At 38.8% G+C, this 24,489-nt stretch overlaps 2 protein-coding genes across 7 annotated transcripts in view; one reads left to right on the top strand and one right to left on the bottom strand.

Annotated features, from left to right (window-relative positions):
* The window catches only part of KLHL3 (kelch like family member 3), a 250,916-nt gene that overhangs the window by 55,735 nt on the left and 170,692 nt on the right, over positions 1–24,489 (top strand). For 3 of the 6 annotated variants that reach the window (XM_081035620.1, XM_081035618.1, XM_081035617.1), the window contains one exon: positions 12,565–12,678. The exons of the other annotated variants lie outside the window; for them this stretch is intronic. The gene's annotated coding sequence lies outside the window, so the exon portion shown is untranslated. The remainder of the gene's footprint in view (positions 1–12,564; positions 12,679–24,489) is intronic. 6 annotated transcript variants of the gene reach the window in all.
* Positions 22,982–24,097, bottom strand: LOC308491778 (neuropeptide Y receptor type 6-like; the record flags this gene model as incomplete). Its single annotated transcript, XM_081035805.1, has 1 exon — positions 22,982–24,097. The coding sequence occupies one exon, from the start codon at positions 24,095–24,097 to the stop codon at positions 22,982–22,984; it is 1,116 nt and encodes a 371-aa protein (XP_080891931.1).

Genomic DNA, 24,489 nt, shown 5'->3' with positions numbered 1-24,489 from the left:
CTTAGTCTATACCAAAAGCCATTTAAGTCATAGTATTCAGAACTGCACTTTCACCTCTTCCTTCCACATTCTACAGGGTGGCCAGGTAGTTGTCAAACAAAGAAGAAGCAATTAACTTCTGTTCAAGAAAATGAAGTATTTATTCATGGCCTTCTGTGTGCCCAGACATTTATTGGGTGTAACGTTGAGAACTGGGAGTTAGGAAAGATTCTATTATGGGATCTGACACTGGCTGAGTGACCTTGAACAAATAATATATTCTCTCTGGACTTTGGACTCTCTATTTGTAAAGTGGAAAAGTTGGACTAGATGATCTAAGTGTACTCCAGCCATTAAACATGATAACTGTAAGAAATGGCACTGAGAAGGCCCCAGTGAACTTGCTTGCTGGGAATGGGGTGGTGGGAATATCATTGGTTTATGTATCGTAATTCTCAATCTAGAAGGAAGGAAAAAGAGGAAAGAGCAAAAAGTGGTAAATATATGATGGCAGTGGTAGAGTGTGTCATCTAGAAGAGAAAATAAACAGTTATCCAAGTAACAGCTCACCCTTAATTTCAAGAAATGAGATTTACTTCTATTCTGGCCCTTTGAGAAGTATAATAGCCTAAAGTTATTTAATTTTTTATAGTTTCTCATGTTTTCCTTTATGGTCGGGAAATAGTTAGGGATCCTACTTGGAAAATCCAAGGGATTGGCCAAGGTTATGCAGTTATCTAGTGATTCTCAATCTTGTTTTTTTGATATCTCAGGCTGTCTTATCCTGGCATTTGAAAAAAAACGTGAAATTATTATTTTTTAATGTTGTAAGCTTTTCTTTTAAATTCACTTGATTAAAAAAACTATGCCTCATGACAGTTTTTCCTTAGGTTTCTAGGAGTATAAGATATTGCCTAATGAAAAGTTGATAACAGGGTAGCAAACCTTCCAAAATAATGTGTTAACTTTTTAAGTAAAAAGATCTTATGAATAAAACATTAAAGGCTCACTTGTTTTATACTTTAAATTGGGTTGAATGATTACATTTCTTATTCCACAAAGTTTAGCCAATGAATGCTCTAAACACTCATCAGATGATTGGTGTGTACAAAGCATTGTGCTTGGATGCCTAAGATATTCGAAGACGACCCTTGGCTTCAATCCTGTCAAATTTATGAAACCTATACAACTAACCACAGCATATGTTAGAATTTTATGAATGCCTCAAGTTAAATCTAAAGTGTTATAGGAAATCAAGAAGATGCTCCTTGCAGCTATAGTGGCTGAGGAAAGTTTCATGGATGAGGAGGTACTGGAGCCAAGTTTTGGAGCTATATCTATATCTATATCTATATCATCTATATCTATCTATCATCATCATCTACCAAAGTTTAACAGGTGGAAGGAATAGTTTGAACACTGGCTCAGAAGGAAGAATATTCAGGGTGTATTTGGAGGAACCATAAGTAGTTCATGGGAGTGTGGGAAATTTTTAAGAAGAGGATTGGGAAATAAGGAGAAAAATGAATTAGAAGTTGTGAACAAGTTTGTGCTCCCTGACCAAAACTGTTGGAAAGATTCCTCTAACAAGTGGTTCTCTGTATGCCTATCAGTGTTCCTTTTCTATTTGTACCCTACTCCAAAGAAAACAAAAGAATAAACAATTCATTCATTCAATGAATATTTACTGAGTACCAGCTCTGTGCCAGGTGCTTTGGCAGGAACATAAGCTATCACGATAAACTAGACACAATTTTTTTTCCTCAAGGATCTCAGTCTGATAGGTACGACCAACTTTTGGTTAGAAAAGGAGTACATACAAAGTGCCCATTTTATTTGAAATGGGGCCACCTTGAAAAGAAGGATCTTGGCTGCACTGGGCTGATTGCCTATGCTCTGTTTTTAGTCCTTGGTAGCCACCTCAGGATGTGTGGCATTCCAGAAGAACAGCTGCATACTATATTCTGAAATGATGAAAGTGGCACCTCTGTTTTTCCAGACCCTTAGCAATGACTGTCACTGGGAAGGAGAGCCAAGCTCATTCTCTCCTGGCTTGTGCTGTTGGGCACATTGTTCCATAGAATTTGAGAGAGGAAGTTTCAGATTTTCCTGCTGTTGTCCTAAAGAAAGGAGATAAGGAGAAGGAAGGGATAAGGGAATGATAAACTACAGAGTCCTTTCATTTAAAAAAAGTACAGAATTCATCTACTGGTATTTCTTAGACACAACAGAAATAATAGCAATAATGGCGGATACTATTTATTGAATGCTTACTTTGTGCCAAGACTATGATGAGGGTTTTAACACATAATACCCAATGTAACCAACCCAGAGGCCTGAAAATTAGCTACTGTTTTAGTCACCTTTTACAGATGAGGAAACTGAGGCTTAAAAAGGTTAAGTAACTTTCCCATGTCACATAACTCATAAATGGATATAATGCATAGTGTATTGGATGGGTTTGATATTTCATATTTTGTAGAGAAAGCTGAAAAGAAGTGATTGGTCCATAGGTACAGTGCAGAATCAGGTCTGAGTTAAACTTAGAACCCAGATCTCAATTTTATGACTCTTTAAAATGTTCCATAATAGAAATTTTCAAATATGCGTATCACTCAGCTTCTAAATTACTCATTAATGATCATATCTCATCTATACTGCTTCCTACCCCTCCCCTATCATATTAATTTAAAGCAAATACCAAACATGTTATTTCATTTGTAAATAGACCAGAATGTTTCTCTAAAAGATGAGTCTTTTAAAAAACAATCGTAATACCATTATCCCACCTAAAATTGATAATAATTCCTTAATACCATCAACTATCTAGTCTGAGTTCAAATTTCCAAATGTCTCATAATTGTCATAATTTTTTCTTAAAGCTTGTTTACTTGAATCAGGATACAAATAAGGTTTACATGATAGGTAGATATATCGTTTAATCTGTAGCTTTCCCTCCACCTTTCAAATTTCCTTGTAATTTAAATTGTTGAAAAAACTAGCGGTTCTTTGTACTATAGAGTTTCCTGCAATTTTGATTGTATTCCAGAGGTGTAGTTTAAGATGTTCCTCTGTCTTCTTTATTTCCTGTAAATTGGTAGTTTGATCTACAGGCTTGGTCAGACCCAAGTTTGATGTATACTTTTTTTTGCATGACTTCTTCATGGATGATGTGTCGTCAGGAGGCACATAATGTCTAGTTATCTCACTTTTGTGATGTTAGCAACCATTGATGCTTAATGCCTAGATACATTAATTTATTTGGGGTTGCAAGGCCTTCCATTTCTAGCCATGATGGAGTATCAGGAAGAGAATTTACCCTCTCATCTTAAACAACTGAAAAAAACCACTATAAATAAAACAACAGTTTTCAGACATTTGGTAACTGGCGATGGTAACTCACAATGAAGAGAAATGACATAATGTGTGGTATTGAATGAAAAATTACTGGATGTGCAAAGAAATCGGGTCATACCATCATAACATGGAGAAAATTCAATTAATAGAGACAAAATCCAGACATGAGTGATCATAAAATTGTAGATAAAGATATTAAAACAGCTATTATAAATATGCTTCACTTGTTCAAAAGATAGAGGAAAACATGAGTATAACAAGGAGAGAGAAATGGAAGCTATAAAAAAAGACCCAAATCTAGAGATGAAAAAATACAATATGTGAGATGAAAAGTATATTGTATGGGATTAACAACAGAAAAAGATTAGACACTGGAAGATATAACAATAGAAACTATCCAAAATAAAGCACAAAGAAAAAAGACTGGAAAAAAAATGAACAGAGCATCACTGAGTTGTGAAACAATATCAAATTTTGTAACATGTAATTGGAATTTGAAAAGGGCAGGGACACCAAAAATGTATTTGAAGAAATAATGGCCGAAGAATTTCTAAGCACCTTAAGGACCTGGAGACCTCTTTTTCTGTTGTAATGAAAGACAAAATTTCTTCTCTGCAGATAGAGATTGGTTTCATGATGAGCAGGCAGAAGCTGTAGTCTATAACCTTTTAGACTACATGGTGGCCTTCTACATGATATGTTGTATTGCGTTTTCCTTAGGACCATCGTGGAAAAATGTTTATCTTTTGTCTTAATCTTTTTCCCATCCTTGAATCTCTTATCCACTCTTAAAATGATTCCTTTTCCTCCCCTACTGAATAATCCCAAGGTGCCCCTAGCTATCCAAGTAAGTTGTCCTGCTACTGTTTTCCTGAGCTGTCAGGCTTCTTCCATTCACATGTGCATTTACCCCAAGTCTCCCCAAATGAAATTTTGGCCCACTTTGGTCCTGCCATCCTGTCTTAAAGGCTAATTCTTGATAATCAATTCTAGTGGGTTCCAGTGGTTTAATGTACAACATTAATTGGTTAATATATACATTTAAAGGTCATCCAGAGGTACGCTTTAATTCCTGTTTGTTTATTTAAAGTATAGCTCAAATGTAATCTTATTTATTCAATGATAATATCTCTAGTGGTATCATGAATCATATACTGTGCTAGGTGCTAGGGCAGAATGAGTGAGACCTAGCTTCTGCCCTTTGGAGCCTCACAGACTTACAAACAAATACAAGTCGATGTCACATAAATACAGTAAAAAAGGTGTGAACCGAGGTCCTGAGCACTCAGTGGGGAACAGCTAGCAGGACCTGAGGCACTCAAGAAAGGAGACCTTTGTGATGCCTCTAAAGGAGAAATAGGGGTAAAACAGTTTGAGAAGGTGAAAGGAATCTTGGGCAAAGAAAACAACATGATCAAAGGCACAGAGACAACTAACAACATACATTGCTATTTACTAAAATTTTTCTGTGTGCCAGGCACAAAGCTAGATGCTTTGCTTACATTATACCACTTGACTCTCAGAACAACCTTTTAAAAAGAGTATTCCTATAATCTCTACAGATCGGGAGAATGAAGCTTGGGGAAGTTCTGTGACTTGCCTGAGGTTACCTCATGTGTCAGAACTGGCATTAGAACCAAGAGCTATCTGATTCCAACACCTAAACTCTTAATCCTTAAATTACTGAAGAAAGCATGTTCAGAACATGGTAGCATGAAAGCAGGAAAAGTCGTAGCAGGAAAGAGGACAGAGAAGGTGTGAAAAGGCCAGGGTTTTAGGTGTTCTATATCCGTGAAATCGTTTTTTATCCACTTCTTTCCCCAGTCCCTGAAACCCCCAGCCAGAAGGAAATCTTATTTTTCCCTCTTGGCCCCAATCACTTAATACTTATATCTCACATGTTATCTCCTTATTTCCCTCTGTTCACCACTAGGCAGCAAATTCTTAAAGGGATTATCATAGTGCTTTACTCATTTAGTGAATGTGTTCTACTTGGTTAGTCAATGAATGAATGAATGAATGAATGAAACTAAAGGAATACCTAAGGTGGTGGAAGGTTTAGGCATTAGGCATTTGCAATTCTATATAAAAAAGTTATGATTGCTTTGGAGAAATTGGAGATTCTCAGATGAATTTTAGGTCATTCCTGTATGCCAGTTTGCAAATTACATATAACTCCAGCATTGTCCCTTATTTCAGTGAGCATGACATTATGGGACAAGCCAACTAGACTTCCCATCAAAACCTATAAAAATTTTGGGATGAGCCACAAAATATTACAAACTCTAACCCAGGGACAGAGCAGCACTCCTAGTCTTTCTTAATGATTTCTGGATGTTCTGGCTCCCTTGTCTGGGATCCATTTGGTTTTCAGCAGTTAGCTATAAATAAGTCTTGAGCCCCAATGAGTAGGCTGGGGTTGGGGAGCAGAGACAGGGAGAGCAGCTGGAGAAGCCAAAAATGTAACAAAGAATGTACAAAACAGGAAGGTAGGAATCCAGGCTTATCTGGATACAGTTTTCTGTAGACAGGCAGCCTGATTGTGGCCTGGGGCTGGGTGTGTCTGCAGAAGCAATTGATTTTCCTCTTCCTAAACCTCCCTCTCAAATTCCTAGGCCTAGAGCATATCTAAACCTCCTTCATCCCCACCTCTACCTAGGAGAGTGAGTGCATCACCTGATTTAGAGTCAGGAAACGTGAGTTCAAGTCCTGAATGCCTGTTCGTAATTATGTAACCTTAGCCATGTCCTGTTGTCTTGACTTTGGTTTCTTCTGGGGTAAAATGGAGTTACACCTCCTTCCCACCGCTCCACAAAGTAGCTGGGAGAACGAAATGACATCATGGAGTTGAAAGTGTCTTGAATTATCCAGCTCTGTAACTGTAACGCTGGAGGAGGCTGTGGTCTGAGGGGGATTTGGACTGGGGGACCCAGGTGAAGGAAACCTTCTTTCTAAGCTGCCCAGTGTGCCACAAGGTGGCAGCAGGATCCTATCTTTGCTCCTGTCTTTAGCATAGGAAAAAAAAAAATGCTGCGTTGCTCTATTCTGCAAAGGTGAAGAGGATTTATTCCTTTACCACTACCTACATTTCTCTACCAAATTCTTCAACCCCATATCAAATAATTTATCAAAGGACTCAGTCTTTTTTATACACTAATTAAAAATATGTTTTAATATAAATACCATTGCTTTAATTATGTACAACAATATAAAAATGCATGTAAATAAATAGCTTCATATTATATTTGAATATGAAACTTCATAGGCAGAATCAAAGGTATTTTATTCAGTCAACTGATTTTCTTTTTGACATCCAATATTATTTTATGTTAAGTTCAGGTGTATAGCATAGTGGTTAGACAGTTATATAATTTAAGATATGATCCCCTTGACTAGTCTGGTACCCACCTGGCACTATACATAGTTATAACCATATTATTGACTATATTCCCTGTGCTTTACTTTACACCCTCATGACTATTTTGTAACTACCAATTTGTATTTCTTAATCTCTTCACCTTTTTCACCCTGCTCCCAACTCCCTTCCCGTCTATCACCCTCATAAATCTAGTACCCATCTGATACCATACATAATTATTTCAATATTATTGACTATATTCCTTATGCGATGCCATACATCCCATGAGTACTGTGTAACAACCAATTTGTACTTTTTAATCCCTTCCTCTTTTTCACCCACCTCCAACCCCCCTTCCATCTGGCAACCATCAAAATGTTCTCTGTATTTATGACTTTGTTTCTGTTTCACTTGTTTGTTTATTTTGTTCTTTAGATTCCACGCATAAGTGAAATCATCTGACGTTTGTCTTTCTCTGTCTGACTTACTACATTCAGCACAATACCCTCTAGGTCTATCCATGTTGTTGCAGATGGCAAGATTTCATTATTTTTATGGCTGAGTAATATTCCATTGTACATATGTACCACTTCCTCTTTATCCATTCATCCATTTGGGGACACCCAGGTTGCCTCCATATCTTGGCTATTGTAGACAATGCTGCAGTGAACATATGGTTGCACAGTCCCCTTGAAGTAGTGTTTTGGGTTTCTTTGGGTAAATACCCAGAAGTAGGATTACTAGGTCCTTCTTTGTCTCTTGTTATAGCCTTTGTTTTAAAGTTTATATTTGTCTGTGGGGATGTGAAATACAGTATGGAGAATATCGTCAATAATGTTGTAAAGACTGACTATGGTGTCAGATGGATGCTAGACTTATTGGGGGATCACTTCATCAATTATATAAATGCCTAACTACTGCACTGAGCACCTGAGACTAACATAAAATAATATTGAATGTCAACTATAATTAAAAATATAAATAGTCATGGGATGTAAAGTACAGTATAGGGAATACAGTCAATGGTATTGGAATAGCTATGTATGGTGTCAGAGGGGTAGTAGACTTGGGGGGGGTTATCACTTTGTGAGGGGTGTAAAAGTCTAATCATCATGTTGCTTTCTACACTTGAAACTAATACAGAAAGAATGTGACTCACATATAAAATGATATAACAAATGAAAAAAAAAAGAAACACACTTTGAAAAAAAAAAAGGTTTATTTTGTCTGGTATAAGTATTGCTACCCCAGCTTTTTCCCCCTGTTTCAGTTTTCATGAAATACTGTTTTCTGTCTCTTTACTTTCAGTCTGTGTACATCTTTCTATCTGAAGTGAGTTTTTTATAGGCAACATATGTGTTGGTCTTGTTTTCTTATCCATTCACTCACCCTATGTCTTTTGATTGGAGCATTTAATCCACTTACATTTAAAACAATTATTGATAGATATGTAGGTATTGTCTATTGATAGATATGTAGTTAATTCTTCAAATAGGTTTTCAATTCCTTGCTCTCTCTCTTTTCCTTTTGTACCCCGATGATGCAAATGTTGGTATGCTTGATGTTGTCCAGAAGCCCCTTAAACTGTGTTCATTTTTTTGGATTCTTTTTGCTGTTTTGATTGGATGTTTTCTGCTACTTTATCTTCTAAATTGTTGATTTGATATTCAGCTTCACATAATCTACTGTTGATTCCTTCTAATGTACTCTTCATATGCTCTTTATTTCTGACTGTTTTTTTTTTTATGTTTTCTATCTCCATTTTTATATTTTCTATCTCTTTGTTGAAGTTCTCCCTGAGATCATTGAATGTAACCAGTGTTTTGAACTCTGTGCTTGGTAGTTTGCTTGTCTCCATTTTGTTTAGTTCTTTTTCTGGAGCTTGTTCTTTTATTTTATTTGGGACATGTTTCTTTGTATCCCCATTTTGGCTGCCTCCCTGTGTTTGTTTCTATGTACTAGGTAGGGATGCTATTCTCCTGGTCTTAGTAGAGTGGCCTTATGTACTAGGTGTCCTGTGGGACTCAGTGGTGCAGTCTCCCTGGTTACCAGAGCTGGGTGCTCCAGGTGTGTCCCTTATGTGGGTTGTGTGTGCCTTCCTGTAGTAGTCGAGCCTTGGTTGCTGTTTGCACACAGTGGGAAGGATTGACCCTTGGGCAGCTGGTTGATGATCTGGCTTGGTCCGAAACTGGCCACTGGGCATGCCAGCCGTGGGGCCTCCTAGGAGGGGACCAGTGCAGGTCAAGTTCAGCTACAGCCTGTGCCCTGCCTGGGGCCACCTGGCATGAGCCACAAAGCAATCTATAGATGGCCGCTGCCTATGCTGTGCTTGGCGGTGCCTGGTTTGACCAAGCCAAACCAAGGCTGGCTGTCACTAGTATTGAACTTAGGGCTGCTCAGCCAGAGGTACAGGGCACGTCAAAGCCAGATGCTGCTTGTTTGGGTTTTGTGAACCTTTGAGAGATTTTAGGAAAGTCTGCAGCATGAGCCAAGGCAGGCTGTTTGTACGGGAAAGCCACTGGAAGCAGCTTGGGTGTGCCTGAAAGTTTGGTTGGGCAGAGTCTCAGAATCACCAGGGCAGGATGAACAAACAGTGTTAGCCAGGCTGATGGAGACTCAGATATAGTAACCACCTGTGTCTGCATACTGAGAGGGAAAAGGCTCAACAAAGAAATAGTGACTTCCGCCAGCTCCTCCAGCTGGAGAAAGCTTCACTTCCAGCCCTTGCCTTAAGCCAGACCACTGAGTTCCTTCCCATATATCCCTGGAGGCTTTCGAGCTGCTGCCCCAGCGCTGGAGCTCAGAGTGAGTGAGTTAGTCAGAGAGTAAGTCCATGCATGGGCCCTTCAAGAGGAGCACCTGGGACTGCAGCTGCTTTCCAGCTCACTCAGCCACAATCTCCATTGGTTTTCACAGCCAGAAGTTATGGGGACTTCTCTCCCTGGCACTGAAACCCTGGGCTGGGGAGCCTGGTGTGGGGCTGGGACCCCTTACTCCTTTGGTGGTGATGTCTGCAGTTGAAATGTCTCTCCCAATTTTTAATGGTCACACGCGGGTGTGGGACCAGTCCGTTCTGCATTTCTGCTCCTTCTACTAGTCTCAAGGTATCTTCTTCTGTATGTCCTTAGTTGTAGGGCTTCAGTTTAGCTAGACTTCAGGTGATTCTCAATGATGGTTGTTCTGTAGTTAGTTATAATTTTGATGTGGTCATGAGAAGAGGTACGCATAATGTTTACCTATTCTACCATCTTGAATGCAAAATCAAAGGACTCACATTCTTAAATCAGAATCCCAGGGCACTTTCTTTACTGTTGAAGTGAAACCAGCCCTGGCAGGTTTGGGTTAATGGTTGCAAACCTGTTCTGGGCTTTGGGTTTTTATACAACCATTGCCCTCCTGGGATTTCATTGCTGTCAACTCCAGACTCACTTTCATTTTTATCCTTGAATCAGAGCTCTAGTGGATCTGGCAAACCATCTAATCCAATTCTTCATTTTGCAGAAGAGGAAACTGAGGCAGAGAGAAGAAAAATAATTTGTCCAAGATTAAACAATCAGTTCATTAAGACTTTAATCCAGGTTTCTTCCTATGGGTTCAGTCCTTTGGCAAATGTGAGTATTTTCATGGTGTTTGGGAGGCTTGAGGCAGCTTTGTTTTTCCCAGTGGCGAAAATTTTGAGGGTTTTCTGAGGCAGAAGGAAATAGGAGACCTCTCTGTATATTTGAAAAGTCTTTTGAAGAAGAGATACTAGAAGCATCTGATCAGGAATCCCCAAGTATTTGAAAGGGAGGCCTTAGAAGTTCTCAGTATGCATGCTAGGAGAATTGCAGCAGATAATGCCTCAGGAGAGATCAAGAATTGTTTTAAGGGTTGCATTTCAGTATAGCGGCTTTTGTGTTAGGCTTGACTTCCCAATTATATTTTTCTCAGAGTCACAGGTAAAAATGAGACCATTCTCACTATACTGTGGCCTATGGCAGAAGGCAAGGATGAGGGAAGCCAGCTTTAAACATTTGCTAGCTTGTACAAGGCGTTCTCTGTACAGAAAATCCACATAAAGGTGGCAGAGTGGTAAAACAAAAGAATGTGGACTTGAGAGTTCAACAGATACTGATTGAAAGCCTGCCCCAGTTACTTACCTTTATAGGCAATTTTCCTAAGTCTCAGTTTTCTTATTTATAAAATGGGTATAATAGTATCTACCTTATTAGCTGTGTAATCTTGGACAAGTTATTTAACCTCTGTGTATCTTGACAATATTGTCCATAAAATGAGGATAATAGTAAAATGAAAAGCCCTGCTTCATAGGTTTCACAGTGATTAATGTTATTAGCTAGAACCATGCATGATACATACCGTGTTTCCCCGAAAATAAGACCTAACTGGAAAATAAGCCCTAACATGATTTTTCAGGAGGACATCCCCTGAACATAAGCCCTAATGTGTCTTTTGGAGTAAAAATTAATGTAAGACCCGGTCTTATTTTTGGGGAAACATGGTAATAAGCACTTGGAAAGGATTAGTTATTTTTGTTGTTGTTATTATTACTACCACCATACAGGGGTGTTGTGAGGATTAAATGAGACAGTATATGTAGAGGTTTTAAAGAGAATAGGCACTTAATAAGATGGTATTAATTTTTATTTATATGTAATTAATCACCACAATGATGTAAATAGTATTCACAGTAAATGATCCTGCTTATTTAATGATCTAGGTACAGGAGTTTTATTTAGGTATTTGTTTTATTCTTATTCTTATTCTGTTATTTGCGGATAGTTCTTGGCTTTTTGAATTATAGATTCATCTTCTTTTTGGTAACATGAAGGCAATAATAATGATTAACATTTATTGAGCCTTCACTATGTGCCAGACCTTCTGCTTTACGTGTATCATCTTAGAATGATTCAGTAACTTGTTCATGTCCATGCATCTAGCAAGGGATAAACTGGGATTTGAACTCAGGCAGACTGATACCCGAGGCTGTTTTCTTGTCTATTTCTTGCTATTCTGCCTGCCTTTAAAAATGTTTATCATAAGGGGATTCCATTTCTTAGCAGTAGAATTACAACATCTTGGGGCCAAAAGGTGTTTAAGAATTCATCATGGATTTATAATATGTATCAGGCATAATAAAAATGTTCAAAACCTTTGACCTGACAGATCCATTTTTAGGAATCTATTCTAAGGAGATAATCCAAAATACAGTCAAAGTTTTATTACAGTGCAATTTATAATATGGAAAACTTTAAAGCAATCTGAACATTTAACCACAAAAATCATGAGTTATTATGCAGCTTTTAGCAATTGTAAACAGTGATGCTGTTCGTTGGCTTTGTAAGAAAAAAGGTGCTGTGTGTAAACACATGAGAAGATAAAGAATAAGTGTTTTCATTTTCTTTCTTGAATACTAATCTTTAATTTCTTCACTCTGACAAGATTAATAGGACAAAGGGATTGTCAATCCTCTTATGTACCAGGATTTGAGGAATTGGGGTAATTTCTGAAGGTTGAATCTTCTCTAGCTGATAGAAAGTCTCTAGTTAATGTTTTCCTCACTCAGCAAGTAGATCTGGCCCCGTGCTGGACACTCAGGGAGAGTCAAGAAATGGAAGGGCCTGAATCTGTGGGTGATATGCTAACAGTTTTGTTAGGGACAGGCTGGCCAAGTGGAAGCAGAGTACTATGTGTAGAATTAGAGAAAGTGTGGGCAATAGGAATAAATGACTTTGTGTACATGCTGAGGGGGCCCGAAGACTGGGGGCTCCGGGCTGTGAGATCCACGGTTGCTGTGGGAAGGCTCTTTAGGGGACGTGAGTCTTGGACTAGACTTTGAAGGAAATTATGGATCAAAACTGATTACTTTCCAGACCAGAGGAAGAGCACCATAGGAAAAGACCTGGAAACCGCAGTGACCATATGCTATGGACAAAATAAATGACTGTCTTAATTGGAGTGGAAGGGCCATCTCGGAAGATCAAGAGGTGAGCTTTGCTTTGCTTTTTAAAAATACAAGATCATTGAAATATACATAGTGTAGATCATTAAAACACATAATGGCTGATCATTTTGTTTTGGCTTTCTGGCCCAGACTCAAGAATAATGAATTTTATTTTCAGTCATCTTTTTCTTGACCATTTTTAGGAATGCGTGTGAGATGGGTGCTGTGCCAAGAAGGTAAGAGTCAGGACAAAACGAAGTAATTTAGCATGGAAAGAAGCCTTTTCATTGCGCTGGGAAGACGCTGTAAAGTAATGCTTTTGTAAATTGCTTAGCGCTTCTATGAGCCCCAAAGTGGGGGTCACCCGGAGCAAACTGGAGACTCATGAGAAGAGTCAAGGCTTCCTGTCAGCCAACCTGTCAGCCAACCTGTCAGCCAACCTGTCATCCTCAGAACTTTAGAAAATGAAAAATGACAGAATGATAGTCAAATAATGATAGGATTGTAATTGTTTTCATTTAGAAAATGAACAATAATCAGGAGATAGTATAAAGCCCTTTTAAACCCTTTTAACAAGATACAGGCTAACCCATCTGAATTAAGTTACCAGTAACTCCAGATCTGTTGTGGTAGAAACTTCTGCTATTCACCCATATCTGGGCACACAGGAGGATTATATTTCTGCATCCCTTGCATTTTGGTGGGGATATGTGAATAACTGGCCAGAGAGCTGTGGAATTGATGTGCATGTTCACTTTTAGACCAAAGCATTTCATTGCTGGTATGAGACTCTGGCTCTCCGTATCCTTGCCTTAATAAGTGAGAAGGTCATGTAATCCAGATGGTATAACTACAAGATGGTGGAGCCTCATTATTTTGAGTCCCTGAGTGGTTATATGAGCAGAACTCCCCGCTCATCCCAGACCTTGACCTGAGAGATTTGGTGTTGTTTGTAACCATAGCACATATTGGGCATTCCTGACAAATACAGAGAGTGCCAAAAAAATGTATCAACATTTTAAGAAAGGAAAAAAACTATTAAAATTGTAATATTAAAGATATACCGATAACAAAAGATGCATACAACTCACCTTTGACTTCTGCAATGACAAGAGGTGATCAAAGTGGTTACCATCAGCGTCCAGACACTTCTGATTATGGAGAACTACTGCATGAGCAACGTTGACCAAAGTGTCCACTTGTATCATTATTTTGGCACGCCTGGTATATCCATCCTGCTCTATTTCTCTACTTATTCTTCTCTCCTTTCTTGGGATTTAGAAGAAGCTTGTATTCTCCCCAAGGGAGTGGAGTGAATGAGTTGTAGAGGTAGACCTGGGAAGGAGGGGATAAGTGAGAGTGTGGATTTAGCTGGCAGTAGTGACTATAGAATTATTTCAAGGTGTGTGTCATAAAGCAGGAGAAGAAGGAAGAAGGGATAAACAGCGCTCTATACAGATTGCTCATCATCTCTGTGGGTGTTATGGTCTGTCTTAGGGGATCACGTGCTACAAACGCTGCTGTCTGCTAAGATTTTCCCACGTCTGCCCCTTGACCTGAGAATGCTGTGAGTGGTGACTTAGCAGAAGGAAAATTGATCTGGAAAGCTTGACAGTAAAATAAGTGGATGGTCAGCTGTAGAGGCTGAGGTTCTAGTGGCTCTGATCCTGGTTGTCCCTAGGATTGCTTTGAAGACTCAGTATGGAAGAAAAAGTTAGCTCATCCAGCTCTGTTTTATGTGAAATCTCTGTGAATTTGAGAATCCTCAGTCATTAATTACTAAATTCAGCTCAGAGAATAAATATTGTTATAATGTAATTTATTCCTAAAATATTTCTCTACAGGAGTCAGAAGCCAGCCTTCTTGATTTAGTTCTGCCACTGACTAGCTTTGTGGTGGATACCGTGTTTCCCCAAAAATAAGACGTAGCCAGACCATCAGCTCTAATGTGTTTTTTGGAGCAAAAATTAATATAAGACCCGGTCTTATTTTAATATAGTGTAAGACCGGGTCTTATATTAATTTTTGTTCCAAAAGACGCATTAGAGCTGATGGTCTGGCTAGGTCTTATTTTTGGGGAAACACGGTAGCAAGTCACTTTCCCCCTCTGAGCCTTAATCCTCTGTATAAACTGTTCCAGCTCTGATATTCTGAAGTTCTGAGATGAGAGAATGTAGAAAAATGTTCCTCATTTGGGGGTTGAGAATTCTCCGGGGGAGAAAGGGAAGAGAGTTCACGCTGATCCATGCTGTACCTTTTGGTTCCTCTCACTGTCAGAGCTTTTGGTGATCCCTCCCCCAGAGGATGGTGACAATGCAGTGTGTACATGAAATTGCTTTAAAGCTTCTTCCCTGGAAGCTGAAAGTGTCTTGAGAACCTGGTTTTGTCTGTCTTTGCCTCTCCTGTGTCTGGCGTAGTTCTTGCCAGAGAGTAGATGCTTAATAAATGTCTGTTGACTTGAATTGGAATGAATACTTTGTTTCTCCTTAGAAAAAAAAAATTTGCAGCTTTATTGAGGTACATGTATAGTGACATACAATAAGCTGCACATATTTAAAGTGTGCAATTTGATAAGTTTTGACATACATATCCACTGTGAAGCCATTACCACAATCAAGATAATTAACATATCCATCACCCCTAAAAGTTGTCTCATGTCCTTATCTAATACCTCCCTTCTGCCCTTCATCTTTAAACAACCACTGATTTGTTCTCTGTCACTATGGATTAATTTGCATTCTCTAGAATTTTATATAAATGGTATGAAGTATGTACTCTATCTCTCTTTTTCTTTTTCGGTCTGGTTTCTTTCAGTGTAATTTCTTTGAGAGTCATTCATATTTTAGCCTTTATCAATAATAGTTCATTTATTTTTATTCCTGAATGGTATTCCATTATATAAATATACCATGGTTTGTTTATTCATTCACCTGTTAATGGACATTGGATTGTTTTCTGGGTTTTGGCTATTAACAGCACATAAAGCTGTTGTGAACATTTATGTACAAGTCTTTGTATGGACATATGTTTTTATTTCTATTAGGTGAACATCTAGAAGTGGAATAGCTAGATCAAATCATTGTCTGTTTAACTTTTAAGAAACGGTCAAACTGTTTTTTAAAGTGGTTGTATCATTTTAGATCCCACCAGCAGCTAACGAGGGTTCAATTCCTCCACATCCTTGCCAACTCTTGGTATGTATCAGCCTTTTTAATTTTAGCCATCCTGACAGATGTGTACTAGTTAGTATCTTGTGATTTTAATTTAGCTTTCCCTAATAGCTACCGTGTTTCCCCGAAAGTAAGACCTAGCCGGACCATCAGCTCTAATGTGTCTTTTGGAGCAAAAATTGACATAAGACCCAATATTATAGTTTGTATTATAGTTTATGTTATATTATATTATATGTATTATATTTATTATATTATATTATATTTATTATATTTATTATATTATTATATTAAGACCAGGTCTTATATTAGAGTAAAATAAGACCGGGTATTATATTAATTTTTGCTCCAAAAGACACATTAGAGCTAATGGTCTGATTAGGTCTTATTTTCAGGGAAACAGGGTACTATCGTCCAGTTTGGCTTGTGTTTCATTCTATCAGTCTTTCATGAGCCGAAATTTAAAATTTTGATGAGGTCTAGTTTATCAGTTTGTTCTTTAAAAGACATTGAGTCTCTGAGGGGTTAAGTGTCATGCTTAGAGCTATAAAATAAGTCTTTGGAAAAGTTGGGATGAAGTCTCCTCGCTTCCAGGGATGTTGTTTGACAGCCCATATCCCACCAACGCCAGAGACAATTTTATGGTAGGTTCGAATGGATGAGCAAGTGGATGCTCCTTGTGGCATCTCAGAAGGATGAGTAAACATCTGATATCTGTGAGCTGTTTCCCACCAGTTGCTTGTGGAGGAATTGAGGTCCCTCCACACAATACTGTAGGTTAGGTTCCACTGAATTATTGACTTATCAGCCATATTCCAGGCTCATTCTACCAAGCTAGGTGTTTTTATGAGGCTCCCAAATGAGATTTAACATCTGTTTCTGAGAGCACCTTGGCCGAAGTTCTTCCAGGATCAACTCTGAAATCCTGATTTTGTACTTTTTTTAAAAAAAATCAATTCCTGAAATCAGTGAGATAGGGTATTTTTCAGAAGACATATGGGTAAAGGAGGGGCTTTGACTGAAAATTTTCATAAGTGTTCCATGGTTACGCCAGGCGTGTACCTCTCTCTCCCTAGGAACCCACGATGCTACAGTTGAAGTTCCTCATCAGTTGGGGCTGTCTGAGAGCATAATTATTCTGTGTAGTAGGGTGAATGGCTACCATTTGGATACCCCTTCCCCTGGAAGGTTTTCATCTGAACAGACTGGCAGGATTCAGTGATAATAGCAGACAGAGCTGTTGGTCAGTGCCAGTCAGCTACGGCTTTGCAAATTTACTGGTTTGTATAGTTTTTGTCAGTGATCAGGTACCCTCAGGGTTTCCTGGAGGAGCTAGGGAATTCGATTCTGACGCCAAGTCATAGTCCCACTGTGCCTCTTTCTAAACACTTAACCATGTTGTAAGTGCCTGGATAACTTATAGTCCTCAAACAGTACATTCCTCATGGGCAGGGACCCAGTCTTACTGTTCTGTTTATCTGCAATGTCTGGCAAAGAACTTGACTATCATTCAACTATCAGAAATGATGGTTGAATGGTGAGTGAAAGAGGATGGGCTTTTAGGCTGGACAGATCAGCATTAACAACTGTGTGACTTTAGGCAACTTGTTTAACTGTTTCCTTGTTTGTAAACTGGAGTAACATTATCTACCTATAAGAATATTTTTAGGATTAAGTGAGTTAATGAGTGGAGGGACAAGATGAGTGACAGATGGCTCTTTGGATTCTGATTCAGTAACACAGCTTAGAACACAGAATTAAAAGGAAGTTCAGAGCATAACCAGCCTCATCTCTGCCTGACTAAATCCTAATCATCTTTTGGATCTCAGTTTAAAAATTATTTCTCCCAGAAAGATTCCCTTTCTACTTCCTGTGCCTGTTCTTCCCCCAAACAGTTAATTTCTTCTGCTAAGTGCCTTCATAAAATATTATTCTTGATTATAGCACTTGTCACAATTTACTTTTTAAAATAAGTATCATTTCTGATAGACTGTAAACTCCATGAGGGCAGGGAATTATGTCAAGCTTGCTCACTATTATATTTAATCACATGGGCAGTGCTTAAAATACTTATTGAATGAGTGATGCATTTTACAATAAGGAACTGGAAGCTTAGTAAGGATGAGCAGTTGGCCCAAACTCTAAGCCAGACCTGGGTCTCTCGACTTCTCGTACTCAGCTGCCTCATGGCCAGGCGCTCTAGAGTCTCAGTTTTCTTTCTTTCTTTTTTAAAGTTTTTATCTTTTTCTCACCCATTTGAAAAAATTACAAATAACACACATTCCTAGTAGAATATTTAGAAAATACAGATAAGTTGGTAAAAAGAAAGAGAGAGAAAGGGAAGTTAGAAGGCAAGATGGAACAAGGAAGAAAGAAATAGAGATAGGGTCACCCAAAAGTCCCCTGGGGATAAACACTGTTAACATTGTGGAATATTTCCTTTCAGACATTTTTTAAGTGTTATGCAAAAACGTGTACACACACACACGTCTTTGTTTTTAAAATGCAGCAAATACAAAGGTATAAAACTTGAATCATCCAGGAGACTGCAGTGTGGTAACAGTGTCTAGGAGTCAAGGACTCCTGTTGCTGTGACCCCGGCTCTTCTGGGAACCCAGGATGAGGAGTTTTCAAATCAATGACTCAACAACTTTGGCTTTACGTTTTATGTTTCCTTAGTGGAGAAGAATTAGAAAAAGACAAAGTTCTTCCCTGCCGTGGCCTTATATAGAGAGTCTGGTTTTGCTTCTCATAGAGTCATAATGGGGCCCACTGTCCTGGAGGCTCTTTGCCCTGGAAGACTGGCCTTTCATTCCTAAAAGCTATTTGCTCCAAAAACCTGTCACCTTGGTTAATTGGAGGTTAATAGAGCATTTTCTTCCAGTCCTAGGACCTTCCCGGTTAGCTGACTCTTACTAGCACAACTCTTATTGGCAAATAACATTTGAGCCATGAAAGTGCACTTTGCCCTTGAGCCTCCCCTGGGACCAAGGTGCGTTTGTGTTTGTCTTCCTGCCATTGCCGATTTCCTGAGTGCTGACTTCAGATGGAATTTGGCATTCTGCTTCTTCAGGTGCTGAGTCCTAGGAGTTTAGGCCCCATTTACTATTCAGGTCCACACACCACTTCCAAGCAAAGATTTGTTATCCCAGATTTATTCTGCATCTACAGTTTGTAAATATTGCTTGAGCCCCCACGTTATGCCTGATGGTATACTTGGCACTGGAGCCATTACAGCGACTCAAGACCCAGTCCCTGCCTTTAAGGAGCTCATGTCTGGTGGAGCAGGCACATATGTAAGCAGGCCTTCGTGGTTTTACGTGGTAGGTGTCCACGGGGTGCTATGAGAGCAGTGACTAGGGGTTCCTAACAGCCCTGGGGGATCAGAAGAGGTTGTTAGGAAACATTGATACTGAGTCTTGAAGGACTCAGGATTTGGCAGCTTGTTGACATTACTATAATCTTTGTGTAATTAGGATTGTGTCTTTATACTCTCAATGGATAATTAATAAAACATAGGTTTCAAAACATTCAGGCATTCAGTAAGTAATTACGGCCTAGCTTGTTTTTTAAGAAATAACTTTTAAAATCTATATGTGTTAGATGCTTTTTCCTTGTCTAGTCCTATCTTAAATATTTTAAGGGGGCAATCGGGGGCTAGTATAGAAGGACTAAAAATTGTAGGTCATGGCTTCGGAAATTTCAGTTTAGTTGAGAAGAACATATTTACCTACCTAAAATAGAGAATAGCAGGAACCAGTCAACGACCAGATATGAGATGCATGTTCCTGTCACCAGCACCACATATCCTTTCACTTCTCCCACAGGGGAAGCACTATTCCAGCTTCAACAAGGAGTTTGATTTGGGCACAGAAACGGGGGCCTTCCTTAGCCTATTGGAAGTATTCGTGGTCATCACTCCAGTTTATTGCAAGAGCACATGTGTTGCATAGGTGACTTCAGGGAGGATTTCAGGAATTCCTGGGCATATCAGTCTTGAAATACTTCCCCCTAGCCCCTTCATCTAGTATGTCATTCTCTCTTCCCCAGCATATTGTCACTTATGGGTATAAAGATAAATTGAGTCCTCCTTTGATATTAACTCTGCCTTCAATTACTCTCAACTTTCCTTTAGGCAGCTTTCAACCTAGCCAGAAGGAAAGCCTTCAAAACCAAGACATGGAATTACCCCTCTGGTGTATTGTAAACTCTTTAAAGCCTGTTACATTGTACACTCTTTAAAGCTGTGCCTTACACTTTTCCGGTACGTAATACGTAATAGGTGTTAAGTACATAGTAAGAACTTAATATGTTTTTCTTGATTTATTATTTTACAGAAAACAAAGCTTACAGGAAGGGAGACTGACTCTTCATTGGGCCGATGAACTATGCTGTTCCTGCTCAGTAGAGCTGGGTGCAGCTTCTTTGAGTTGAAGCCTGATGCATGTTGCTTTGTCAACTTATTTATGCCTTTTTCAGAATGACACATTTTTCATTGCAGAAAAATGGGAACCATACACATTGACACCACATTTGGGTATTGTTTATTTTGTATCATTTATGTTGTTGATTCTGTTAGACATTGTCTGGGTATTACTCCTGAGGGATCCTCAGAAATAAGCAGAGAGAACACTTAAGGGACTTGTTGCAAGGTGGTTTTTAGCATTTCTCATCCAGCTCTGGTTCACTGGACAGACACATTCAGAATAGTTAATTTGTTGACTTTTGAGGGCATAAATATTTATTCATCTCACTAATAGTCTGGAAACTTTTGAAGATATGAGACATTACTCTCAAATCCAAAATGATTTGAGGTCAGGGGTAGAGGAACAGATTTTTGAGGCACTGACTAGAAGAAACTGTGTTTCTAGGGCTATATGTCAAACATCACGAAGTTTTGATCTCAGATAGATTCCTAGAAGGGAGAATATAGGCCCACCTGGCATCTGAGGAGAGGCAGGTGAGACAATGAGGCCTTATTTCATTCACCAAGTGGCTCACCAGTAGACCACATTGGTGTGAACCATCCACAAACACTGCAATAACAGGAAATCAGGTTGACTTTCCTTGTTTCCTCTCAAAAATGAGTTTTATCCCCCACTGGGCCCCCACAACACTTGGTTTGTGTTTCCATTATACCTTCTTAAGTAACTACTTATAAACCTGTGCTCTGCTGCTTGTCAGAATGTAAGCCCCTTAAGGGTATAGACATTCATTGAAAAGTACATTTAATTCACTACTTTTTGGAGGTAAAAATAAACACAAGAATGACTGTTATTGATAGTTACATCATTAGTGACTTTTGTTTCACTAAAGCTCAAGAAAAGTTTAGAAAAAAAGATAAAACAGTTTTATAGTAGAAGGAAATAGCCCTTACCATGAAGTCAGAAAGAACACCGTAATATTTAATCATAGTTTGGAAATCTCTTTTGAATGTTTAGGATTGGGACCAGGGTTAGAGGAGACTGGGTGTATTTCTGGGGGTGCGGGGAAATGGTGGTATTAGAGTTTGATGAAAGCCCTTTCCTGCTTTCAGTCACTTAATCAGAATCATTTTAGTAACGGAAACTAGAATCAATATAGCTTTATCAAGTAAGTAAAACATTACATTGGTATTATTGGTCTTAATTACAGGGCTAATCACCATCTGTCAGAAGAGATAGGAAAAGTATCTAGGGAGTTGATTGCTTCTGGATGAAGGGGCTATAGTCCTGTACCTTTAGAATTCTCAACTGACACCATTTGAAATTGGTTTTTAGATAAAAGTTTTTATTTGCAGCTAATATTACAAGACTGTTACATTTTATTTCATTTTGGTATCTTGCAGTGCTTTTGTTGTTCATTTTCCCAAAATGATATAACAGAAAGAATAGAAATTCTGAAGAGAAGGAAAAGATGGAGGGAGGGAGGAAGAAAAGGAAGGTGGCAGAAAAAGAAGGAGAAGGAGAGAAAGAGATCTTTCAGGAGAGGAAAGCATGAGGGCTAATGTCTAAGAAGAAACATAATAGAAAAATCATGGGTATTCAGAGAAACATTACCTTTTATTCAAAAGAAAGAAAGAAATACAGTTACATTTTAAACATACAAGTAAGCTGTAGTTCAAATTTAATAGTATAAGGGACATTTATTGGAAGAAATAAAACTGGTTGTGATTTAGTAGAAGTCACTGAGCTAATGGCTATTTGAACAGTAGCTGAATATTCTTTATGAAAGCAATCTATCTGATTCTTCTATATAAGAACTCTGTGAGGATGAAGAATAGTTTTTAAATGTTTAAGTCATAAGGTTTAAGAAAGGTTTTAAAAAATCTGGAACTAATTATAAAAGTGCTATTGGTGGCATTCCTTAGACCCAATGATAGAGTCTTAATGACCGCTACTTAATATACATAAAGAATTAAGGATAAAAAGCCATTTTGAAATGAAAGCTCTATCTACATTGGCCATTAACAAGATAATTAATGTGATTTCTAGTATAATTGGAGTGTAAAAGAGTTTGTGGCCATTTCTAGAGCTAATAGCATTGTCAGTGAAGAAAATGTGCTATTATCATAAACTAGAGAATCTGATTCAGGTATTGGAATTAGTTATAATTACAACAGTTACTTTAAATGTTAAGTTAAAACCATTCCTTTAACTTTCAATCCAAACTTACTCTGTTAGCTAATTAATAAATTATGGTGGGAGCTTTCTGACTTTGCTAATTAATTGAATAGTTACGTTGTTGAATGTTTCAATATCCATATCTTCAAGTGAAATTGCTTCAACACTAAGGAGGTATAGCATTGTTTTTATTAGGCATATCATTAGCAATAACTTTTGTGGATATTCCATTGAATAATAGTATCTGAGAACTTTGCTTCCCAGCCATCAATGCTGCTTGCCTCCCTTGCTTTCTCACTGTCAAATGATGGCAACTAAATTGTTTGAGTTAGTCTCCTAAGAAAAAAGAGGTGGTGTGTGTGTATGTGCGTGTGTGTGTGTGTGTGTGTGTGTGTGTGTGTGTGTGTGATATATATAGATGACTCAGACAGGTCTGTCCGAAAGCAAAACTGAGTAGCATAAAGTTGTTCTTTTTTTGGTTCTGGCTTCTTCAGTATGCATCTTGCCCTATCCTCAGCCTTTACCTCTCCATCTCCCATTCAGGAAAGGCTTTGGTATTAAGTATTAACAAATTTTAGATACCTGTTGATATAGGAGCCGATCTTAATGATCCCTTGGATTCATCTGTATGTATAGTGGAGATGGCAATGTTGTCATATCTTTCCCGAGATGTAAAGCACTGGCAGTGGTGAATAAGCACCACTAAGTCCTTCTGGAAATTTTTGTTGAGAAAGCCATAAAAGAGAGGGTTTATACATGTGGAAACCATAGCAACCAAGTGGCAGACTACAAATACCAGGTCATGGTGGCAGCTCATCAGCACCTCATGATACCAGTCAAAGATGACATTGAAGATGTTCAAGGGCAACCAGCAGACCCCAAAGGTTACCACAATGGAGATCAACACTGTGTTGATCCTCTTGTTCTCATTGAGCCGGCTTTCACTTTCCCTCTTCCTGTCTACTTTTCCATTTCTCCTACGGAGGCAGATGACAATCTTCAGGTAGCAGATGAGGATGAAGCTCAGAGGGACACAATATTGGAGCATAAACAGGGATGTGGTAAAGAGGAGCTGGTTCATTTTGAAGGGCCAGTTCTCCACACAGGCCACCCGGTGGGTGTAGAGGTCAGTGGGAAGAGAGAGGTTGTGGAAGGGCTCATCGGTGAGGCGGTAGGACAGGAAGAAGGGAAGAGACAACACAAGGGAAAAGAGCCAAATCAGTGTGATACCCCAGTAGGCATGAGACGCATTGGGCTTCCAGCCACGAGGGTGTACAATCAGCTGATACCTTTCAACAGCAATTAACACAAGTGAGAATATGGACACCGAAATGGAGACGCTCTGCACATAGGAGGTGAGTTTGCACATGATGTCCCCAAATATCCAGTGGTCCATGAGCGTGTAGATGACCGTAAAAGGGATGCACATGACACATACCAAGATGTCAGAGAAAGAGAGGTTGGCAATCAGTATGTTGGTGACATTCTGAGCTTCTCTCTGCTTCTTGAAGATGATAATGATGAGAGAGAGGTTTCCGACCAGGCCCACGACTAGGACCACAATATAGGCTATGAGTAATAGGAGCAAGGCTAGAGAAGGCGGTCGACAGGACTCAAAGTAGAAAAATGCAGAGTTGTTGCTGTTTGCATTGCTTTTGTTAGATGCTGGATGGTTTAGGGAAAGTTCCATTTTGTCAGGGTTGTAAGAAAGTTTTTCTACGCTTACTTGTATTATGAATTGATATTTTGACCATCAGTTCTTGGGAAGTACTTTGCTCTGAGGCTTCCAGTGAGTAATTAGTAGGGTTTAATCTTCCTTGATCTTTGTGCTTGATGGAAATGCATGAATGCCTTGAATATGCTCTTGAAATCCTAAAAAAATTAAACATAACCCAGAATATTAATGCAACTTCTTAAAACTTAACAGTTCTATAGTTGGAACACTGTGGACATAGAGAGATATCCAGTGAGTCTCTCTCTGTCCTTGCCCGTCTCCCAAGGTACTATCTTTGTCCCATCAGCATAGAGCTAATGAGTAAGGAAATGGACAGCATTCTGATAACTGTGTAAGGCAGCCCATAT

The sequence above is a fragment of the Rhinolophus hipposideros genome, assembly GCF_964194185.1.
Source record: "Rhinolophus hipposideros genome assembly, chromosome: 23".
Lineage (NCBI taxonomy): Eukaryota > Metazoa > Chordata > Mammalia > Chiroptera > Rhinolophidae > Rhinolophus > Rhinolophus hipposideros.
Note: the sequence above shows the minus strand (reverse complement) of the source record. Positions and strands in the feature narration are given on the sequence as shown.